Consider the following 21204-nt stretch of genomic DNA (forward strand, 5'->3'; position numbering starts at 1 on the left):
TCTCTTTAGAATGACATGATGTGGGGTGCCTGGGTGGCTCAGAGGGTTAAGCCTCTGCCTTGGGCTCAGGTCATGATCTCAGGGTCTTGGGATCGAGCCCCACATCGGGCTCTCTGCTCAGCGGGGAGCCTGCTTCCTCCTCTCTCTGCCTGCCTCTCTGCCTACTTGTGATCTCTGTCTGTCAAATAAATAAATAAAATCTTTAAAAAAAAATACAATGATTTGATGTTTTTGAGATTTGCCCACGGTGCTGCATCTATCTATCACCTACCAATTTATGACTTTTTATGTGCTGAGAAATATTCCAATGAAAAGATATACCACAATTTGTTTATGTTTACCTGCTGATGGACACTTGGGTTGTCTCTAGTTTTTATCTATTTCAAATAATGCTGCTAAGAAGACTCGTGTACTATCATCTGTGTAAACCTATGTTTTTATTTCTCTTAGGTAAATACCTCAGAGTGGACCTGTGTAATCATGTGGGAAGTATATGTTTAAAACATCAACAAATTCTTCTTAAAGTGCTTATATAACATTTTATATTCTTACCAGCCATGTGCACTGCAGAAGCTCCAACACTGCCAACACAGGCATGGTCAGTTCTTAATACTGGCCATGAATGTGTTTTTCAGCATGAAGTGCGACTAGCTGTAGATTTTTTTCACCAATGTCCTTTATTAGGCTTAAGAAGCTCCATTCTTGGGGCACCTGGGTGGCTCAGTGGGTTAAAGCCTCTGCCTTCGGCTCAGGTCATGATCCCAGGGTCCTGGGATTGAGCCCTGCTTTGGGCTCTTTGCTCAGCAGGAAGCCTGCTTCCTCCTCTCCCTCTGCCTGCTTCTCTGCCTACTTGTGATTTGTCTGTCAAATAAATAAATAAAATCTTAAAAAAAAAAAAGAAAAGAAAAGAAGCTCTCTTCTGTTTCTAGTTTGCTGTGAGCATTTATCACAAATGGGTACTGATTTCTGTGAAATGCCTTTTCCATATGAATTGAGATAATTTACTTTTTTTTTTAAAGATTTTATTTATTTATTTGACAGACAGAGATCACAAGTAGGCAGAGAGGCAGGCAGAGAGAGAGAGAGGACGAAGCAGGCTCCCCACTGAGAGGAGAGCCCAATGTGGGGCTCGATCCCAGGACCCTGAAATCATGACCTGAGCTGAAGGCAGAGGCTTTAACCCACTGAGCCACCCAGGCGCCCCAAGATAATTTACTTTTTAATATGGAGAACTGTAGTGGTTTTTGAAGGATAAATCAACTTTTTTTCCTGAGGTAAATGCTACTTAGTCTATTTTGTTAAGGATTTTTGAATCTATGTACAAGAGGGGTATTGGTCTATGGTTTCTTTTCATATAAAATCTTTTTCTGGCTTTGGTACTAGGGTAATACTAGTATCAGTAAATGAGGTGGGAAGTGCTCCCTCCTCTTCTATTTTCTGAAAGAGTTAGTGTGGAACTCTTATTTCTTCCTTAAAAGCTCAGTAGATTTCAACAATGAAGGCATCAGGTCCTTGATTTTTCTTCATGGGAAGGTTTCTAACTATAAAATGAAATCTCCTTATTTTAGGGTCATTCAAGTTATTTTTTCTTGCTCAAGTCAAGAAAAATCCAAAACTGTAAATGAAATGTAAGGCAGTGACAACAATTACTACTGCTAATACAACATGCAGCTTCAACATTGGGGATTTCAACACTTAATTAAATGCTCTTTATGTTCCATGTCCTTTACATTATATTATCTTATCCTTGTAAACTACCGGTAGGTACTACCAATATCCTTTTTTTTTTTTAAAGATTTTATTTATTTATTTGACAGAGAGAGATCACAGGCAGACAGAGAGGCAGGCAGAGAGAGAGTGGGAAGCAGGCTCCCTGCTGAGCAGAGAGCCCGATGCGGGACTCGATCCTAGGACCCCGAGATCATGACCTGAGCCAAAGGCAGCGGCTTAACCCACTGAGCCACCCAGGCGCCCCCCAATATCCTTTTTTAAACATAATTAAACTGAGGCTCAGAGAAACTAACTTGCCAACTCACAACACTAGTTTGTGGTAGACTAGAAATGGGGTTCAAATTCAAGTTGTTTGATTCCAGAGCCTGTACTGTCATATTTTACATTTACTTTTACAGGCAAATATTATGTCTTAGGTTTATACTCGTGGGGAGAGGATAGGTAACTAACGCATGAATAATATTCTGCAATTCATCTCAAGTTCCCTTTAAGGCTTGTGCTTGGGGACAGAGTGGATAAAGTGCATCTTCTCAACAACAGGGTATTTCAAAATTCTAGTTGATAATGTGATTTAGTGAGAAGGAATTCTGTTCTGATTTTACTATGGAGGGTAAGTCTGAAAGTTAGGGAGCACCAAGGAAAAACTGACTTTGGAGAAGATGGATGCCATAAACTTCATGGGGACTGGTCCTTCCCCACTGCATCCTTCACAATGCCACAGCCAACTCCTTCACCTTGTAACTGTCACTCTTGTGACACATAACTCTGCCAAACTGAGGGCAGATGGGTGGTGGGGAATAGCAGATTGCTAAAGAAAGACCTAAAACCACAGACTTAGTGTTGATAAGAAACTCAAAGTCATTACATTTTCTGGCTATAAAAGTGGCAAAGATTAGAGAATCACTTCTATAGGAATTTGACTTAAAAAGAAAAAAGAACTTCTTATGCCCTAGAGGGTCTTTACTTTCAACTTTTTATCCCATGACTGTCCCCTCTTAATCTAGCTTCTACTGAGACTCAGGAAGGCATTCTGCCATCTTGAGCATGTGTATGGGTACTACTCTCTATCTCTAATCACTAGCTAGGTCGTGTCTTTGGGTCTCTCTGCTGTTCTTTTCCCTTCATCAGGACTATCCCCATTAAAGACAGCTTACCATTATGGACACTGGGGAGGGTATGTGCTATGGTGAATACTGTGAAATGTGTCAGCCTGATGATTCACAGACCTATACCCTGGGGCAAATAATACATTATATGTTAATAAAAATAATTTTTAAAAAAAGAAAAAGAAAGAAAATAAATAATAAATAAATAAGTAAATAAATAAAGGCAGCTTACCTTATGCACTGCTTCTACCTGAGCCTTCAAAATATTACTCTTCAAGTCAGGAGGAACTCTTCTGGCATTCAATCCTGGGCTCTCAATGGCATTATTAAGACATTTCTCAGTCAACTTCACCACCTCCTCCTAGATATTAAAAATATACTGTAAGCAACTCTGATGTACTATAGTTATATGGAAATAGGAAAGGTGCCGATAAAAGTTCATATTCAGACAACCAGGAAATCACGTGTCTTAAATAGTCATGTCCTAGTCCAAGAATAGTCACCTCTTACATGCAGTTTCAAACTAAGGCACAATAGAGAATGATTTCATGAAATATGAATTGGTAGGGGTCTCAAGAAATCATCAAGTCCAATTTCCTGTCTTTAAAGCAACTGAATAACTTAACTACATCATTCAGGACAAATGCTTGAATGAAATTGTACATGGAAAACATGAGCGGTCTGCTGTAATTCAACTGATTTTAGGTTAGGCCCTACACAGGCTAATCACTGCAATTCTGGAGCTGTCACCAGTAGAAGATTTTGTTTAGAATTATGTTTCTTAGCCACAAACAGTCCCTCTCAAGTATAGACTACGAAAATAACAGAACAAAGCCCAAGTCCAGTCAGTGAAGGTCACAATGAAAACATTATAAATAAACCATTATGAAAAGCAATAAATGGAACGAAGCAAATTAAGAAGGTTAAGGGCTCCTGGATGGCTCACTTGGTTAAACATATGGCTCTTGATCTCATTTCTGATGGTGAGTTTAAGACCCATACTGGGCTCCGTGCTTGGCATGGAGCCTTCTTAAAAAAAAAAAGTACTTTAAATTATCTGCATTACAAATGATACTTAACTTGAGTGGCAACAACAACAACACTTTATCACTATACTTACTGTGCTTAATATTTAAGGCTGGTCTAAACAACAAACTCACTCTAAACATTTTCTTAGTCTTAGACACAGCTTTTGTTCCGTAAAACAGATTAGCTGCTATGTATGGGATTACACACTATGCTGTTCTTTCAGATTTGAAAGATTTAATTAATGTGCTTATTCTGATTTGGTGTTTCTCAGTGTGGTTTCCACACATCTGCCTGTGTGTGGAACCCTAAAATCTGAATGTTGAAGGAGCTTCCATATGTGTGATTCTAATACACATAAAACTCTAAGAACCAATGCTTTGGACTAAACTCGTGACTGCCTAGTCTTGAGAATGATTCCTATTAATTGCAGGAAGTCCCTAAAAAAAGTCCTTTAGTCCCTAAAAAAAGTTCCTTTTTTAATTATAGGTAGTTCATATGGTATAATCCAGCAATCCCACTTCTGGGCATATATTCAAAGGAAACAAAATTACAATTCTGAAGAGACTTCTGCCCTCCCATGTTCACTACCGTATTATGTGCAGTAGCCAAGATATGGAAATAACATAAACATCCATGGAAGGATGATGGATCAAAAATGTGGTGAATGTAAATGTTTATATAGAACATTATTGACCTTTAAAAACAAGGAAATCTTAGCATAGGGAGCATAGTCAAATATTGTAATGACTTTATACTGTGACAGTAACTACACTTATGGTGAGCATTTCATAATGCATGTAATTATAGAATCACTGCCATACATTTGAAACTAATGTAAGATTGCATGTCAACTATACTTCAATTTAAAAAAAGAAGGAAACTCTGCCATTTACAACAACATGGATCAAGCTGGAGGGCATTATGCTAAGTGAAACAAGTCAGAGAATGGCAAATACCGCATGGTATTACTTACATGTGCAAATTAATAAACAAAAAAAATCCAACTCAGAAACAGAAAGTAGAATGGTGGTTGCCATGGGTGGGGAATAGGTAAAGCCTGGTAAAAAGGTACAAATTTCCAGTTATAACATGAATTAAATTCTGAGGACCTAATATATAGCATGGTGGCTATAGCTAATCATCTGTTCCATATACTTGAAATTTGTTTAGAGAGTAGACCCTTTTGAGAATTTGGTGAGAATATATCTCACCAAAAGACAAAAGAAACCAAAAAGGTAACTATATGAGGTAACAGGTATATTAATTCAACTGTAGAAATCATTTCACAACGTATATGTGTATCAAATCATCGTGTTGTATTCCTTAAATATATTACAATTTTGTCAATTATATCTCGATAAAGAAAAATCATGGCTAATTCAAATACTTTTGACATTTGCTTTTCAGAGTCAATTGTGTTTCAGAGTTGAAATTACTTGTTAATTGTTTATATTGACATTATAGGATTCTCAGAGCAACCTGCCTCTTGACATAAGCAGAGATTTCTTTTTCTGTTTTTATTCCAAACATAAACAAGAATTCAACACACAGGGGCGTCTGGGTGGCTCAGTTGTAAAGCATTCTGCCTTTCGCTCAGGTCATGATCTCAGGGTCCTGGATTGAGGCCCATTATCAGGCTCCTGATCAGTGGGGAGCCAGCTTCTCCCTATCCAACTCCCCCATGCTTGTGTTCCCTCTCTCACTCTCTCAGTCATAAATAAATAAAAGTTTAAAAAAAAGTAATTAACACACATATCACACATAAAAGTATAAATTGTTACCATCTTTCAATTTTTGCAAAAGCATAAAGGCTTTAAAATTGCCTGTACTTTAACCTACTACTTCCTTCCCAGGAAAATACTCAGATGATGGCAGATATTTATTTAGAAGGTTGTTTGTCACAGCACTGATGATGACAGTGAAAACTAGCAATAATCTAAACGTTCAACAGGTAACTGAGTAAATACAGTGATGACGCAAGTTAACTACTGCCTATAATATGTCCTCAAAATAAAGAACATCATTTATAATTGATTTGTTTTAAAACACAGTGTCAGGGCGCCTGGGTGTCTCAGTGGGTTAAGCCTCTGCCTTCGGCTCAGGTCATGATCTCAGGGTCCTGGGATCAAGCCCCGCATTGGTCTCTCTGCTCAGCAGGGAGCCTGCTTCTTCCTCTCTCTCTGCCTGCCTCTCTGCCTACTTGTGGTCTCTGTCCGTCAAATAAATAAATAAAATATTTAAAAAAAATGTTAACTGTAGTTATCTCTTAGTAGTGAATAATGAAGATTTAAAATTTCCTACTTCTTTAAATCTATTTTCTACAATTACGATGTATGAGTACATAAAAAAATTACTGAAATACAAGTTGAGTTTAACAGCTTTAAAATATTTTCACTTTATTTTATTATAGCACATAATTTCAGTGTCAGCCAGTTACTATGCTGCTGATATGACTGCCTTGAGTGCCCAAAATGTGGCAAACAGATGACCAAAAGCATTAAAAGGACACCCTGATTCCTAAATACCCCAAATGAGACCTGAACTGAAATGACTTATGGCTACTCCAACTCTAATGGAGAGTAGTCCTGGCTGTCAGAGTCAGCTTACAGGAGAACTTAGGTGAGAGGTGTTATAGTTGATCTGAAGTTTGCCTACGTTCCAGGCAGAATGCCACCAGATGCAGACCTGCACTCTTAAAACAATCTTGACTGGGAAATGTGAATATCTATCAGAAGGACACTTAGTCAAACAACCAAGGTGAATAGTGTAAACAGTAAAATCTACAAGAAACAGGGTACATTCTTATAAGAGGTCCTAATTTTGAGAGATCCAACACTGAAATGATTGGATTAAAAAATATTTACATGAACCTTTTAACCAAAGTAAAGTTCTTTTTAGTACCTTGGAGAGATTCAATGAGTTGTTTTAAGGTTGGTGATGGTTCATTCTTTTTTTGAGTCATGGACCCTTTTGAGAATTTAACAAAATAAGGATCTACTTTTCAGAAAAAATATATAAATGAATCAATGACAAGTATATGTATTCAAGGGGCACCTGGGTGGCTCAGTCAGTTAACTATCTGCCTTCAGCTCTGGTCTTAATCTCAGGGTCCTGGGATAAAGTCCTGCATTGGGCTCCCTGCTCCTCAGAGAGAGGGTCTGCTTTTCCCTCTCCCTCTGCCTGCTGCTCTACTTACTTGTGCTGTCAAATAAATAAACAAAATCTTAAAAAAAATAACAAAGAATATATACTCAATTTCAGAGTTTAAGGCCCTCCTCATAATTATTCATGAATAGATCCATGATCTGCAAGTTAAGAATTCTGCTTTAGAAGATTAGTTTACCTTATATTGTTACTAAATACACACAAAGGTGTATATTTATTTATTTATTTTTTATTTTTTATTTTATTTATTTATTTATTTTATTTATTTATTAGAGAGAGCAGGAGCAAGATGAGGGGCAGAGGGAGAAGTAGACTCCCCACTGAGCAGGGAGCCCGATACAGGGCTCAATCCCAGGACCCTGAGATCATGACCTGAGCCCAAGGCAGATGCCTGACAGACTGAACCACCCAGGTGCCCCTCATTAGTTTATCTTATAAAAAAGTAAACAGCAAACACGTTGGTAGAGCTGAATCAACAGTGTATTGGAAATCAAATGACTGCATCAATCCGGGGTAACACAGGTCTCACATGGCATGAGATCCCTCTAAAATGGGTTCTAAAGACATGAATTTGAAGTCAGCTCTACTGCCAGTAGTGCTAGTCTGAACCTAACATGGCTTAAAGCTTCTTAGTAATACAATTCTTAGAGCTGATCATCCAAAACTAATACTTTGCTTTAGAACAATATATTTTATTTACAAGTTTTTCATCCTAAAATTACTTTAGTTAGTAAAGCTGATTATTCAGATTAATTTGTATTCCCCAAGCAAACATGAACTATTGATTATAGAGGTAGAGAAATCAGAATGGATTAAAAATGTGTCATATAAATAAAATATGAATCAACTTTTATACAACACTCTAGTTCTAAAGACATATGGTAAGGTGATCAGATGTCTCCTAGTTTTTAGTACAACACTGAGGTCTTGTTGTTCCTGCCTGCCATTGAATAAGCTCTCACTAAATATTAGCTAATATTTCTCCTAGCTATGTGAACCCCAGACTGTTTCTTGATGGAACACTGTCCTTTACCTAAAAGCCACTCTTAATACTCCCTTTCCTACACTGAACCCCCCTACACACTCCTCTTTTTTCAAGGCTTCAAGAATAACTGAATAGGTCCTCTGCTTTGGAGCCTCAGTTATATTATAACGAGACATGCAGGGAATTTTACAAAAGAAACACGTCGATGAACTCCCTTCCAGTGTAACAATCACTCCTCTTCCCCCACCCTATGCCCACCAAGATTCACCAGTCACATTCTCCTTTAGGATTATTCCAGTCCTCCATTACATTTTTCCCTCATTAGTTTCTAACCATCTAAAACTTCCATCTAAAGCTTTCAATTAACTCTTTTGCTTCTGACCCCGTATTCCTCTACTTACAGAGATAGTAAAACAACTGAGAATATGAAACCAAACACACAAATACAATTGAAAAATATTGAGGGGTCATGAAAATGAAAGTCAGCATGCCTGGGTGGCTCGTTGGCTAAGTGTCTGCCTTAGGCTCAGGTCCTGGGATCAAGTTCTACACCAGGCTCCTTGCTCAGCAGGGAGCTGCTTCTCCCTCTGCCTGCCACTTCCCTGCTTGTGCTATTTCACTCTCTCTGACAAATAACTAAAATCTTAAAAAAAGAAAATCAAAGTCTGAAATTTAATCAGCTTCTAAAAGACATTTCTAAGCAAAAACATATTAGAAAAAGAAAAAAAAAAAAACCTCGATTCAAAAGGATAGTTTGAAAAATGGCAAGAAAGAAGAGAATCATTCTTTACATCACACTGGCCTCCGAAGAAATTCCAGTTAGTTATCCAAGGATGAAACAACACTGCAAACCAGCTGGTCCCCTTTCCTCTTTAAAATCAAAACAAAATTCATTCAACATATCCATGTTATCTGTTGTCTATATATAGGGGGAAAAAAAGGGTGTCTCTAGATCATTATCTAAAATTTACTCTTCCACTTAGTAGGGACATCTAGTAGCAGATTAAAATGAATTATTTTTATCTCATTCTATTTACTTTAATTATTCCTTTAAGCTATTTAAGAAAAATTTTAAATTACACTCAAGCAATTAACTGAAGTTTAATTGGTTAAATTGGTATGCACCCCCCCACACCCCACACCTAAAATTCGAAGGGCACAGGGTGGTGAAAGTTATGAAGGACAAAGCTGAAGCATCTCAAGTTCCATTCTCTTCCTATTTATATGACAGAGCAGCTACTTTTCAAACCCTTCTGCAATTTTATTTTTATTTATTTGAGTGAGAGAGAGATAGAGAGTGTGCACACGGGGCATGGAGGCAGAGGCAAGGGACTGGGGCAGAGGAGAGAATCTCAAGCAGACTCCCCACTTAGTGCAGGGTTGATCCCAGGACTCTGAGATCATGACCTGAGCTGAAACCACGAGTCAGATGCTCAACGAACTGAGCCACCCAATTGTCTCAAATCCTTTTGTAATTTTAAAAAAGCTGTCATCTTCAACTACATCAGTACCTATTGAACAGAATTAGAAAAAGAATGGGCTAAATCAAAACAGTAAGTTTAAAACAGCCACAACTCTTTGCATACCTATTGGAAAACACTCAGGAGATGACCTCACAGTTCCTATCACTGCCCGAATTTCCTCCTTTCCTCCCGAACATCCAAGAATTGTGCCTTTGAAATATGTTTGAAAGAAGTCAGCACACATACATTCCCCAGAAAAATAAAAGAGAAAGTATCAGCTTTGGAAAAAGCAGGGATTTCTAGGAGGTCTGGAGATGTGTGCAGGTATATGAAGGAGAAATGAATACCTGGTTGTTGATGTTGACATCAACGTTGGGACGAGAAGTTGGCAATGGACTGCTTTCCACTTCAAGGTGTTTGAGCTTCTGTGAATCCTCTTTTAATGCTGGAAAAAAAATGGCAACATGGCCTCTTAGTCTGCCAGGCTGTCACAGCTGTGTGAGGGCATATACTTACGTTTTGTTTTTCCAATACCAGTTACCAACAATTAAATGGAATAACCTGGAATTCTGTAGAAAATAAATATATTTTCTTTCTACAACCAGATAACTATTAATTTAAGAGTTAACCTACATTACAGGAATATTGCCTTGTATCTATACCATATGTAGAAAGCCACTAGGTATGGAATCTCAATAGCATGTTTGGTTAAGAAGGCTTACTAGCCAAAAGATACCAAGAAAAGGCAGAGAACACCTGTGACACCATCCTTCCATAACCACAATACAAGCAAGCTCCTCCTTGCTGCTGCCCCTCGGAACAATTTGTTACTTAAACTGTAACCCCTGGAGGATTTTACTAGTTACCAAGCACATTTAGATATGGCCTTAAGAAATACATATACTGGAAACAGATCTTTGGGGAGAAGGATGATATACGACCCTGAAGCTGGGCAGCTGGGGATGCCCAGCTCGCTCAGGGCGGAAGGCCGCCCCTTCACACAAGCCATGCAGCCGGGATGCCCGGCCTGCCCAGGGTGGAGCGGAGCGCCACCTACTTCAGGGAAGCTGAGCACCCAGGAACGCCTGGTCAGCTCAGGGTGGAACGAAAACCGCCTGCTTCCCTTATCCCTTATCGCTCCTTTCTCTTCCCAGAAGCGCCCCTTATCCTTTATCGCTCCTTTCTCTTCCCAGAAGCAGGTTGTTAGTTAGATGAGTCCTTTGAATGTGCTTGTTTAACTATAAACTTTATCCTCCTTCTTGCTTGTCTGCAAGGCGGGATTAACGTTTGACCTTCATCAATCCTTCTGTTGGCTATTGTTTTCTATCCAATAAAAGTGAGACTGTGGAGTTGCTCGTGGCAGCAGTCCTTTTCAACTGTTGTCCCCTGCTTCTAGTCTTTTGCAGCTGACTTGTTTGTGCCTAATTCTTCTCTAGTCGCTGACTGGAAGTGGCACCTCCTGCCAAACTTTAGTACTTTGCCACTTTCTTTCCTTGACCTTAACTATATACACTGCCTAAAACTACACTTCTGTGGAGCAAACAGATTAAGAACATACATTATTCATTAACTGATTCAACAGAGTATGTATTGAAACACAAGGTATTTCAAAGATGTTTCAAAAGGCTTGCAGGACAAGCCTTTTGTCTTATGTTCTGCCCAGCTGCAAAACACATTACAAATAAATTTCTCTAACCATTGAAAAGATAATATATTAAACACAGTTCAGCTTTAAATGAACTTTATTTAAAAATAATTAACCACTCTAGGGGCGCCTAGGTGGCGCAGTAGGTGGCACAGTAGGTTAAGTGTATGCCTTTGGGTCATATCATGATCCTGGGGTTCTGGGATCAAGCCCTGCATTGGGCTCTCCTCCGGGGGAGCCTGCTTCTCCCTCTCCATCTGCCCTTCCCCTTTCTTATTCTCTTTCTCAAATAAATAAAATATTTTAAATTTATTAAATAAATAAAAACTTTTTAGAAAGATTATATTTATTTATTTGAGAGACAGAGAACAAGTGGAGGGAGGAATAAGGAACAAGAAGGAGAGGCAGCCTCCCCACGGAGCAGGGAGCCCAATGTGGGACTTGATCCCAGGACCCTGGGATCATGACCTGAGCCAAAGGCAGATGCTTAGCCAACTGAGCCACCCAGGTACTCAATAAATAAAATCTTGGGAAAAAAAAATTAACCACTCTAATAATCTTGCCACGCAGGGATGATTTGGTAGGAGTTTAAGTTTTTACACTGTTACTTGACCCAAAAAAAGCTGTTGAATGCGTAGTAATTCCTATTTAACCCAGTAAAAGGGAGGAAAACACTATGAAATCATTTGCTCCTTTTTAAAATCAAATAAGATAAAAAAGATCTTATAAAAGTATCCATTAATTAACTCAGTGGATCCCTCTCTTGGCTACACATTATAATCAGATGGGGAGGTTTTAAGGAATACTGATTCCTAGAGCTGATCCTAGAACCATGATAACAGAACTTCCAGAGGTAGTTTTCTGTTACTGGTAGTTCTTAAAACTTTCCAGGTAATTTTAATGTACAAAACTGAGAATCACAAATTCAACACTGATCTTCACAAAATCTTTCCTACTTGTTTACATACCTTTTTTTAAGAGAGGAGGAAGGAGGGGCAGAGAGAGAATGTTAAGCAGGCTCCACACCCAGTGTGGAGCTCAATCTCAAGTGAGATTAGGACCTGAGTGGAAATCAAGAGACAATGAACAAACTGAGCCATCTAGGTGCCTCCATTTACATTCTTAATTTATATCTCCTGGGTTTTTTTTTTTTCTCCTGGTTTTCTTAACGCTTCAAATTATGCAATACTAAATTTTAACATGATGATGTTGAGACCACAAATACTTTATCTTATGCCAATAAATACTCCAAAACTTAAAATCTAAAAATATTGGGTTAGGGGCATTTTCTGGTTAAAATAAAGCTTCCTGTGCTACTTCTGTTTGGCTGAGGAAAATCCTAAAATAACAGGATAAGCTATTTTTTTAAAGTTACTATTTATAACAACTTACCCATGTGAATCAGGATTTTGACATAATAGCCAAAAGAAAATACAAAATAAATTGGACACCAGGATTCTAAGACCTTAATTCTTAATAGCAAAACACTCTATTTTCACTGAATGACTTTGAACAAATGTTATACATCTGACTCAGTAAATCTTATTAATGAAACCTCCACACTACACAATAATTTCTTCTGCCACAACTTTAATATCATTTAAGCTCTGCTTGAGTACCTTCTGTAATGAGGTGCTCACTTACTATCAGGTATCTACTTCCAATACATGGCAGAGAGATTTTTAAGTCTCCTCTATACTGATTCTAAACCTGCTTCCCTATCCTTTGAAGTTGCTGATCCAAGATTCACCAATAAAGCATCATAAAATAAATTCTTTGATATATCAGAGAGTTATTTAAAGAGTTATTACATCTTACTTGCTCCTTTATTTTCTAGGCATCTTCCTAAGTTCATTCTACCATGTTCTCCCAAACCAAAACAATTTCCTGGAAAGCATACACTAAATAAATGCAATTTGCCAACACTATGCTATGGCATCACTGAAAGAGAGGAAAAATTGTTTTTTGCATTTGTATAATGGAATCAAAATGGAATGTATATATAAAATCAATACTGCCACCTCTATAAAAAAGATTATTTTATTTTTAACCCTGGAAACACTCTGTATTAACCTAGTTCTGCTTCTGGCTAAGAACATTTCCTTCACTTTCTATTTGTATTGATTACTTAAGGAACAAAGGAATACATTTTTAAAGCCAATTACCAGTAGTACTGAAACATGTCCTATTAACCTGAAGCACGGTGTAACTTTTCATTAACACTTTCTATTCTAAATTACTACATACTACTGCTATACTCTATGCTTTTCAGAGACCATAGTGTACTTACTGGCAGTTCCCTGTAAGTTGTTTAAAGATGGTGTCCCACTTTAGTGATAGAAATCAAAATTGGCGGGACGCCTGGGTGGCTCAGTGGATTAAAGCCTCTGCCTTTGACTCAGGTCATGATCTCAGGGTCTTGGGATCAAGACCTGCTTTGCGCTCTCTGCTCAACAGGGAGCCTACTTTCTCCTCTCTCTCTCTTTCTGCCTGCCTTTCTGCCTACTTGTGATCTCTGCCTGTCAAATAAATAAATAAAATCTTTAAAAAAAAATCAAAATTGGGAATAGCCACATAAATGAGGTGCTTTTAAATGAACACATATTACACCGAGATTCAATAGAAAGCCCCTATATTTAAAGGCAGTTTATGCTTTATTGCCAAACCAAATTCACAAATACATAGAAATTTTCAATATGCAATTTACGATTCCCTTTCAATCTTTTTTCTTATTAATTTTTTTATTTTTTTATAAACATATCATGTATTTTTAGCCCCAGGGGTACAGGTCTGTGAATCGCCAGGTTTACACACTTCACAGCACTCACCACAGCACACACCCCCACCAATGTCCATAACCCCACCACCCTCTCCTGACCCCCCTCCCCCCAGCAACCCTCAGTCTGTTCTGCGAGATTAAGAGTCTTTTATGGTTTGTCTCCCTCCTGACCCCATCTTGTTTCATTTATTCTTTTCCTACCCCCCAAACCCCCCACATTGCATCTCCACTTCCTCATATCAGGAAGATCATATGATAGTTGTCTTTCTCCAATTTACTTACTTCGCTAAGCATAATACCCTCTAGTTCCATCTACGTTGTCGCAAATGGCAAGATTTCTTTTGATGGCTGATAGTAGTCCATTGTGTAAATACACCGCTCTTCTTTGTCCATTCATCTGTTGATGGACATCTAGGTTCTTTCCATAGTTTGGCTATTGCAGACATTGCTGCTATAAACATTCGAGTACACATGCCCCTTTGGATCACTACGTTTGTTATCTTTAGGGTAAATACCCAGTAGTGCAATTGCTGGGTCATAGGGTAGCTCTTTTTGAGGAACATCCATACTGTTTTCCAGAGTGGCTGCACCAGCTTGCATTCCCACCAACAGTGTAGGAAGGCTCCCCTTTCTCCGCATCCTCGCCAGCATCTGTCATTTCCTGACTTGTTAATTTTAGCCATTCTGATTGGTGTGAGGTGGTATCTCATTGTGGTTTTGATCTGATGTGTTGTTTGCGAATATCTTCTCCCATTCTGTCAGCTGTCTTTCGGTTTTGTTAACTGTTTCCTTTGCTGTGCAAAAGCTTTTAATCTTGATGAAATTCCAATAGTTCATTTTTGCCCTTGCTTCCCTTGCCTTTGGTGATGTTCCTAGGAAGACGTTGCTGTGGCTGAGGCCCAAGAGGCTGCTGCCTGTGTTCTCCTCAAGGATTTTGATGGATTCCTTTCTCACATTCAGGTCCTTGGTCGATTTTGAGTCTATTTTCGTGTGTGGTGTAAGGAAATGGTCCAATTTCATTTTTCTGCATGTGGCTGTCCAATTTTCCCAGCACCATTTGTTGAACAGACTTTTTTTCCACTGGATATTCTTTCCTGCTTTGTTGAAGATTTGTTGACCACAGAGTTGAGGGTCTATTTCTGGGCTCTCTATTCTGTTCCATTGATCTATGTGTCTGTTTTTGTGCCAGTACCATACTATCTTGATGATGACGGCTTTGTAATAGAGCTTGAAGTCCGGGATTGTGATGCCACCAACTTTGGCTTTTTCAATATTCCTTTGGCATTTGAGGTCTTTCTGGTTCCATATAAATTTTAGGATTATTTGTTCTATTTCTTTGAAAAAAATGGATGGGATTTTGATAGGGATTGCATTAAATGTGTAAATTGCTTTCAACATTTTGAGGAACCTCCATGTTGTTTTCCAGAGTGGTTGCACCAGCTTGCATTCCCACCAACAGTGTAGGAGGGTTCCCCTTTCTCCGCATCCTCGCCAGCATTTGTCATTTCCTGACTTGTTAATTGTGTAAATTGCTTTAGGTAGCATAGACATTTTCACAATATTTGTTCTTCCAATCCATGAGCATGGAAAATTTTTCCATTTCTTTGTGTCTTCCTCAATTTCTTTCATGAGTACAGATAGCTTTCTGAGTATAGATTCTTTGCCTCCTTGGTTAGGTTTATTCCTAGGTATCTTATGGTTTTGGGTGCATTTGTAAATGTGATTGACTCCTTAATTTCTCTTTCTTCTGTCTTGGTGGTGGTATAAAAAAAAATTCAACTGATTGTGCATTGATTTTATATCCTGACACTTTACTGAATTCCTGTACAAATTCTAGCAATTTTGGAGTGGAGTCTTTTGGGTTTTCCACATATAGTATCATATCTGCAAAGAGTGATAGTTTGACTTCTTCTTTGCCGATTTGGATGCCTTTAATTTCTTTTTGTTGTCTGATTGCTTAGGCTAGAACTTCTAGTACTATGCTGAATAGCAGTGGTGATAATGGACATTCCTGCCGTGTTCCTGACCTTAGTGGAAAAGCTTTCAGTTTTTCTCCATTGAGAATGCCATTTGCAGTGGGTTTTTCATAGATGGCTTTGATAAATATAGATAGAGGTATGTGCCCTCTATCCCTACACTTTGAAGAGTTTTGATCAGGAAGGGATGCTGTACTTTGTCAAATGCTTTTTTAGCATCTATTGAGAGTATCATATGGTTCTTGTTCTTTCTTTTATTGATGTATTGTATCACATTGATTGATTTGCGGATGTTGAACCAACCTTGCAGCCCTGGAATAAATCCCACTTGGTCGTGGTGAACAATCCTTTTAATGTACTATTGAATCCTATTTTGGTGAGTATTTTCGCATCTGTGTTCATCAAGGATATTGGTCTGTAATTCTCTTTTTTGATAGGATCCTTGTCTGGTTTTGGGATCAAGGTGATGCTGGCCTCATAAAATGAGTTTGGACATTTTCCTTCCATTTCTATTTTTTTGGAACAGTTTCAGGAGAATAGGCCCTTTTAATCTTTTAAAAAACAGCACTCTTCCTGGATTGTGTATTTTTGCAGGTTCAGGCAACAATACTCCTCATTAATAACAAAATACTTTCTAGGAGCCAAAGGAATATCCAAACATTTATTAAATCCTGTGCTATATAGAAAATCCTTAAGTAAATCTTTTTTCTCTTAATTTTCATCCAAGAAACAGTACAAAGCAAGTTTGAAAAGTCATGAATGCTTAATGACTTATAAATGACACAAATGTTTAATTGTCCTAATTTGTGCTCTTAACTATTTCGATGGACCCTCAAGCCAGAAAAAAAAATAACTATTCTTTATTAAATTTTAAAATCCAAGTGTTACATAAAATATTCTTGAAAAAACAGATTTAAATAGCTAATTTTAAAGAGACGTGAAATAAAAAGTTGTCCCTGATGTTACATAGAACATTTACTTACTCCCGCATTCCTCTTTAGTTCCTTCCAATCCAGTTTGCCTGGTGACTATGTTAACTTCTTCTGGCGCTTGGGGTATTTCCAGAGTGTCAGGTGCCCCAACTATATCATCAATGGTTGTTTCCAGTAATTCTGGACTATCTAGCAAATCAGTATTCAGAGGCAAGCTGGAAGGGTGAAAGAAGACTAACTTAGACCGAGAAATGTATCATGAATTTAAATACTAACAAAAATACCTGTTGGGTAAAAAAAAAAAATCCATGTAAGAGGTTGCATCTCAACTGGTTTAGTTATCTGTCAAAACCTTTTGGGCAGACCTTTTCCAGCCAAAAATGGTGCAAAAGGGACAAGATTTAGCATCCATCCCCTCTGCCCTAAAATAACCTAAGGGGTAAAAAAAAAAAAAAAAAAAGAAATTATTTTCAAGATATTTAGACATCAGATAACAGATTCAGGAAACAAAAAAGGTAAGCCCTATGATGGCCTTCAGAGAATTTCCACACAGTGGTGCAGAAAAGGTGAAATGAGACAGAACATGGAGAAGTCCCTTAACTGAGAATCTAGAAAGACTAAGGGAGATAAAGCACCAGAAGGGAGAGAGCAGCACTTCAAGGAGAGAATCCTGAGGATCTGCAGAGGGTCCCCAGCAATATTCAGCAGACCAACAGAGAATACACGTGAGGAAACTCCCTTAGGCTGGGGAATGAATCATCCAACAGGATTTCCTCTCTCCCTTTGGCTGGAAAAAGAACTAGTGGCACTCACAATGGGCCACAGTGCCTGTTCCCACACTGTAAAAATATATGATTCACAAGGCACTGAATATTCAGAAAGATCTTGCCTCAGTAGTGGAGAATAATGGCAACAGGCCCACCTAATACATAATAAAAGGAAGACCTGAAAGGACCAAACTGTTTCCAAGTAGTAACTGCATCCTAAAACAAAGCTCAAGAAGATTTAGAGGACTATAAAATTATCTAGCATCCAACAAAGTAAATTTCACAATATCACTCATACACTGAAAAATTACCAGAATGCCAAGAGGCAGAAAAAAGATATCCCATATTTAAAAGAATAATCAATCAATAAAAACTAACATCAGAATTAGCAGAGAAGGCATTCTGCATTCCGTATGTTCACAAAGTTAAGCAGAGACATAGAAAATATAATAAGAGACCCAAATCAAACTTCTTGAGAGCATGGAGATGAAAAATATATTGACTAGGATGGACAGCAGATTTGACATTAGAAAAGGTACTGAATTTGAAAGCAGAGCAATAGAAATTATACAAAATAAAACACACAGAGAAAAAAGAATCCCCCCCAAATGAAAAGAATATCAGTTAGCTGTGGGACAACTTCGAACAGTGTACTGTGTAAGTAACTTGAATTCCAAAGTGGGAATGGGACCAAATAAATTTTTAAGGAAATAATGGCTGAAGTTTTCCTAAAGTTGGTGAAACAAATAAACCCACATATCCTAGAAACTTTAAAAAACCCTAAACACAAGCAATATGAAGGAAACTCACCTAAGCACATCATAATCAAACTGCTTAAAACCAATGATAAAAAGAAAATCTTGAAAGCAGCCTAAGACAATATATGTTCAAAGGAATAAAGATAAAGATGACAGCAGATTTCTCATCAGGAGTAATACATGCTGGAGGGCAGAAGGGGAACATCTTGAAATCACTGAAAGAAAAAAATATCAACCCAAATTTTATAGCCAGCAAAAACCAAAAAACAAAACCCTATTTAAAAAACAAAGAAAAAGTTAGGCATATACCAAAGGAAAATAAAAACATATGTCCACCAAAAAATGTGTACACAAATGTTCACAGCAGCATTATACGTTACGGCCAAAAAGTGGAAGCAACTCAAATGCCCATCAACTAGGAATGGAGAAATAAAATGTGGTATAACCACAGAAGGGAATACTAACCAGCAATAAAAAGGTGTGAAGTACTGACGCATGCTACAACATGGATCACCCTTGAAAACATGACATTAAAGGGAAAAGGCCAGACACAAAATACAATCTATGAGTCCATTTACATGAGATGTCCAGGACAGGCAAATCCATAAAGACCAAAGTAGATTTGTGGCTGCCAGAGGCTGGAGGAGGAATCAGGGCAGAATGCAGACTGATTGCTGGGGTGTAAGCCATGAAATTAAGATTCAATATTAAGTGCTGTCTTGACACTTTGGGCCTCACAGGGCCCCAAATGCACTCCCCTGCTCTTACCAGATATGGTCCCCCACCCCCTCACTCCCATCCACTGGAAAAGATCCTCAGGCACCTGGCTGGCTCAGTCAGTAGAGCTTGTACTCTTAATCTTGGGGTTTGAGTTTGAGCCCCACACTGGGTGTAGAGATTACTTAAAAACAAAATCTTAAAAAAGAAGAGAAAATTTTTCCATCTAGCTATACCAGCTGTATTCTGCCTGGTTCTTAATGAATTTTACTTCCCTGCCAGCCTGTGAAATTATTCAAACAAGTAATCACATCTTCTGGTGGAAACCAGAGGTCACCTTATCCTCATGTTACTATAAAGCCTGCCTCCCACAGCTCATGCTTATTCACTGTGCCCCCAGGTAGAATTCCCACATGGGCCTGTATGTTGTAAGGTTTTCCCCTCCCTTGAGCTATGAATATATATGACTAACAAATTGCTGTCTATCTCATCTGTCCAGTGTTGGGTGTTGTATGCTCAGCCATTTTGTAGTATTTAGGGTAGGAGATGCCTTCTCTGTAAGAGTGAACAGGAACTGTTCAAAACAATTGCTAAAGGGTATGGGGTTTCTGCTAGGGGGACAAAAATGTCCTAAAATAAAACTGTGATAAAGGCGGCACAATCCTATGAATGTCCTAAAAACACTGAATGTTCACTTTAAATGGTGAATGCTCACTTTAAATGGTCAATGCTATAGAATGTGAATTATATCTTAAAAAAGCACAAAAGTCGAAATAAAAAGTCATTCATACAAAAGAATTGATGACCAAGGACCTGCACTAAAAAAATATTAAAGGAAAACCTACAGACAGAAGTAAAATGAACACTGTATAATGGGATTTATAACATATGTAAAAGTAAAAATGCTTGAGAAATGAAAATTAAAAGGCTAGGGAGTAGAAATGTAAGTACCCTACAGTAAGGTTCTTATACTATATATGAAATGGTATAATATCCCTTAAATGTAGACTGTGGTAAGTTGTTTACACTAATGCAATCATTAAAGCAAAAATAAAACAACACAAAACAAAAAATACACAGAGTTATAGATTAGGACTGAAGAAAAGACATAAATGGAATTGTTTTTAAAAAACGTAATTAATAAAAAAGAAGGCAGAAAGAGAGGAAGACAGGAATAAGAAACATGGGACAAAGAGGAAAAAACAAAGATGACAAACTTAAACTTAATCATAGCAATAATCATAATACATGGAAATGATCTAACACTAATATTTAAGTGCAGAGATTGTCATTTAAGATTTGAAAATGAAAATTCAATTATATACTGACTATTTAAACAATTTAAGTATGAAGAAACAAAGATTAAAAATAAAAATATAGAAATTTAAAAATGAAAATTTAAAAAAATGAAAATATAAAGATAGAAAAAGATATATCAAGCTAACACTAGTTGAAAGAAAACCTGACTAAATATATTGATATCAGAGTAGAGTTCAGGAGCAGAGAACAGTACTTAACATGAAGATGATCATTGTATCAGGATAAAGGAGTACTTTAATCCAGAGAACAATACTAAATATTTATGAACTTAATGACAAAGCTTCAAAATACATGAAGCCAAAACTCAAAGACCTACAAAGAGTAATGGGACAAATCAGTAATTACAACTAGAGATTTCAATACTCCATTTCAATAACTAATAGAACAACCAAGCAGAAAATCAGCAAGAATATAATAGACTTAAACAACACTAACCACAACTTTACCTAATTAACATTTATAGAACACTACATCTAACACAGCAAAATACATGTTTTTCTCAAGTGCAAACAGAATAACCATTAAGACCATATTCTGGGCCATAAAATAAGATTCAATAGGTTCAAAAGGATTCAAGTCATATAAAATATAACATATGTTCTTTGACCAGAACAGAATTAAATTAGAAATCCAAAACAGAAAGATACTTGGAAAATCCTCCAATATTTGGAAATTATATAAGGCAATGCTAAATTATGAATGGCTCAAAAAAGATTCCAAAGGGAAGACTGGAAAAGTATTTTGAATTAAATAAAAATGAAAGCGTTACATATTCAAATTTGTAGGATCCCACTAAAGTAATACTTAGAGGAATTATTTATAGTACTAAAT

General features: G+C 37.5%; 1 protein-coding gene across 8 annotated transcripts in view; it reads right to left on the reverse strand.

Moving 5' to 3' along the window:
* EPB41L5 (erythrocyte membrane protein band 4.1 like 5) overlaps nucleotides 1-21204 on the reverse strand; it is a 145822-nt gene that overhangs the window by 26436 nt on the left and 98182 nt on the right. For all 8 annotated transcript variants that reach the window (XM_004759768.3, XM_013060076.2, XM_004759766.3 and 5 more), the window contains exons 17-19: nucleotides 16863-17026; nucleotides 9827-9924; nucleotides 3070-3198 (exon numbers count right to left, since the gene is read on the reverse strand). In XM_004759768.3, coding sequence (XP_004759825.1) covers nucleotides 3070-3198; nucleotides 9827-9924; nucleotides 16863-17026 — 391 coding nt within the window. The remainder of the gene's footprint in view (nucleotides 1-3069; nucleotides 3199-9826; nucleotides 9925-16862; nucleotides 17027-21204) is intronic.

This window comes from Mustela putorius, unplaced genomic scaffold, assembly GCF_011764305.1.
Source record: "Mustela putorius furo isolate JIRA1106 unplaced genomic scaffold, ASM1176430v1.1 tig00003867_pilon_pilon_pilon, whole genome shotgun sequence".
In the NCBI taxonomy this organism is placed as follows: Eukaryota; Metazoa; Chordata; class Mammalia; order Carnivora; family Mustelidae; genus Mustela; species Mustela putorius.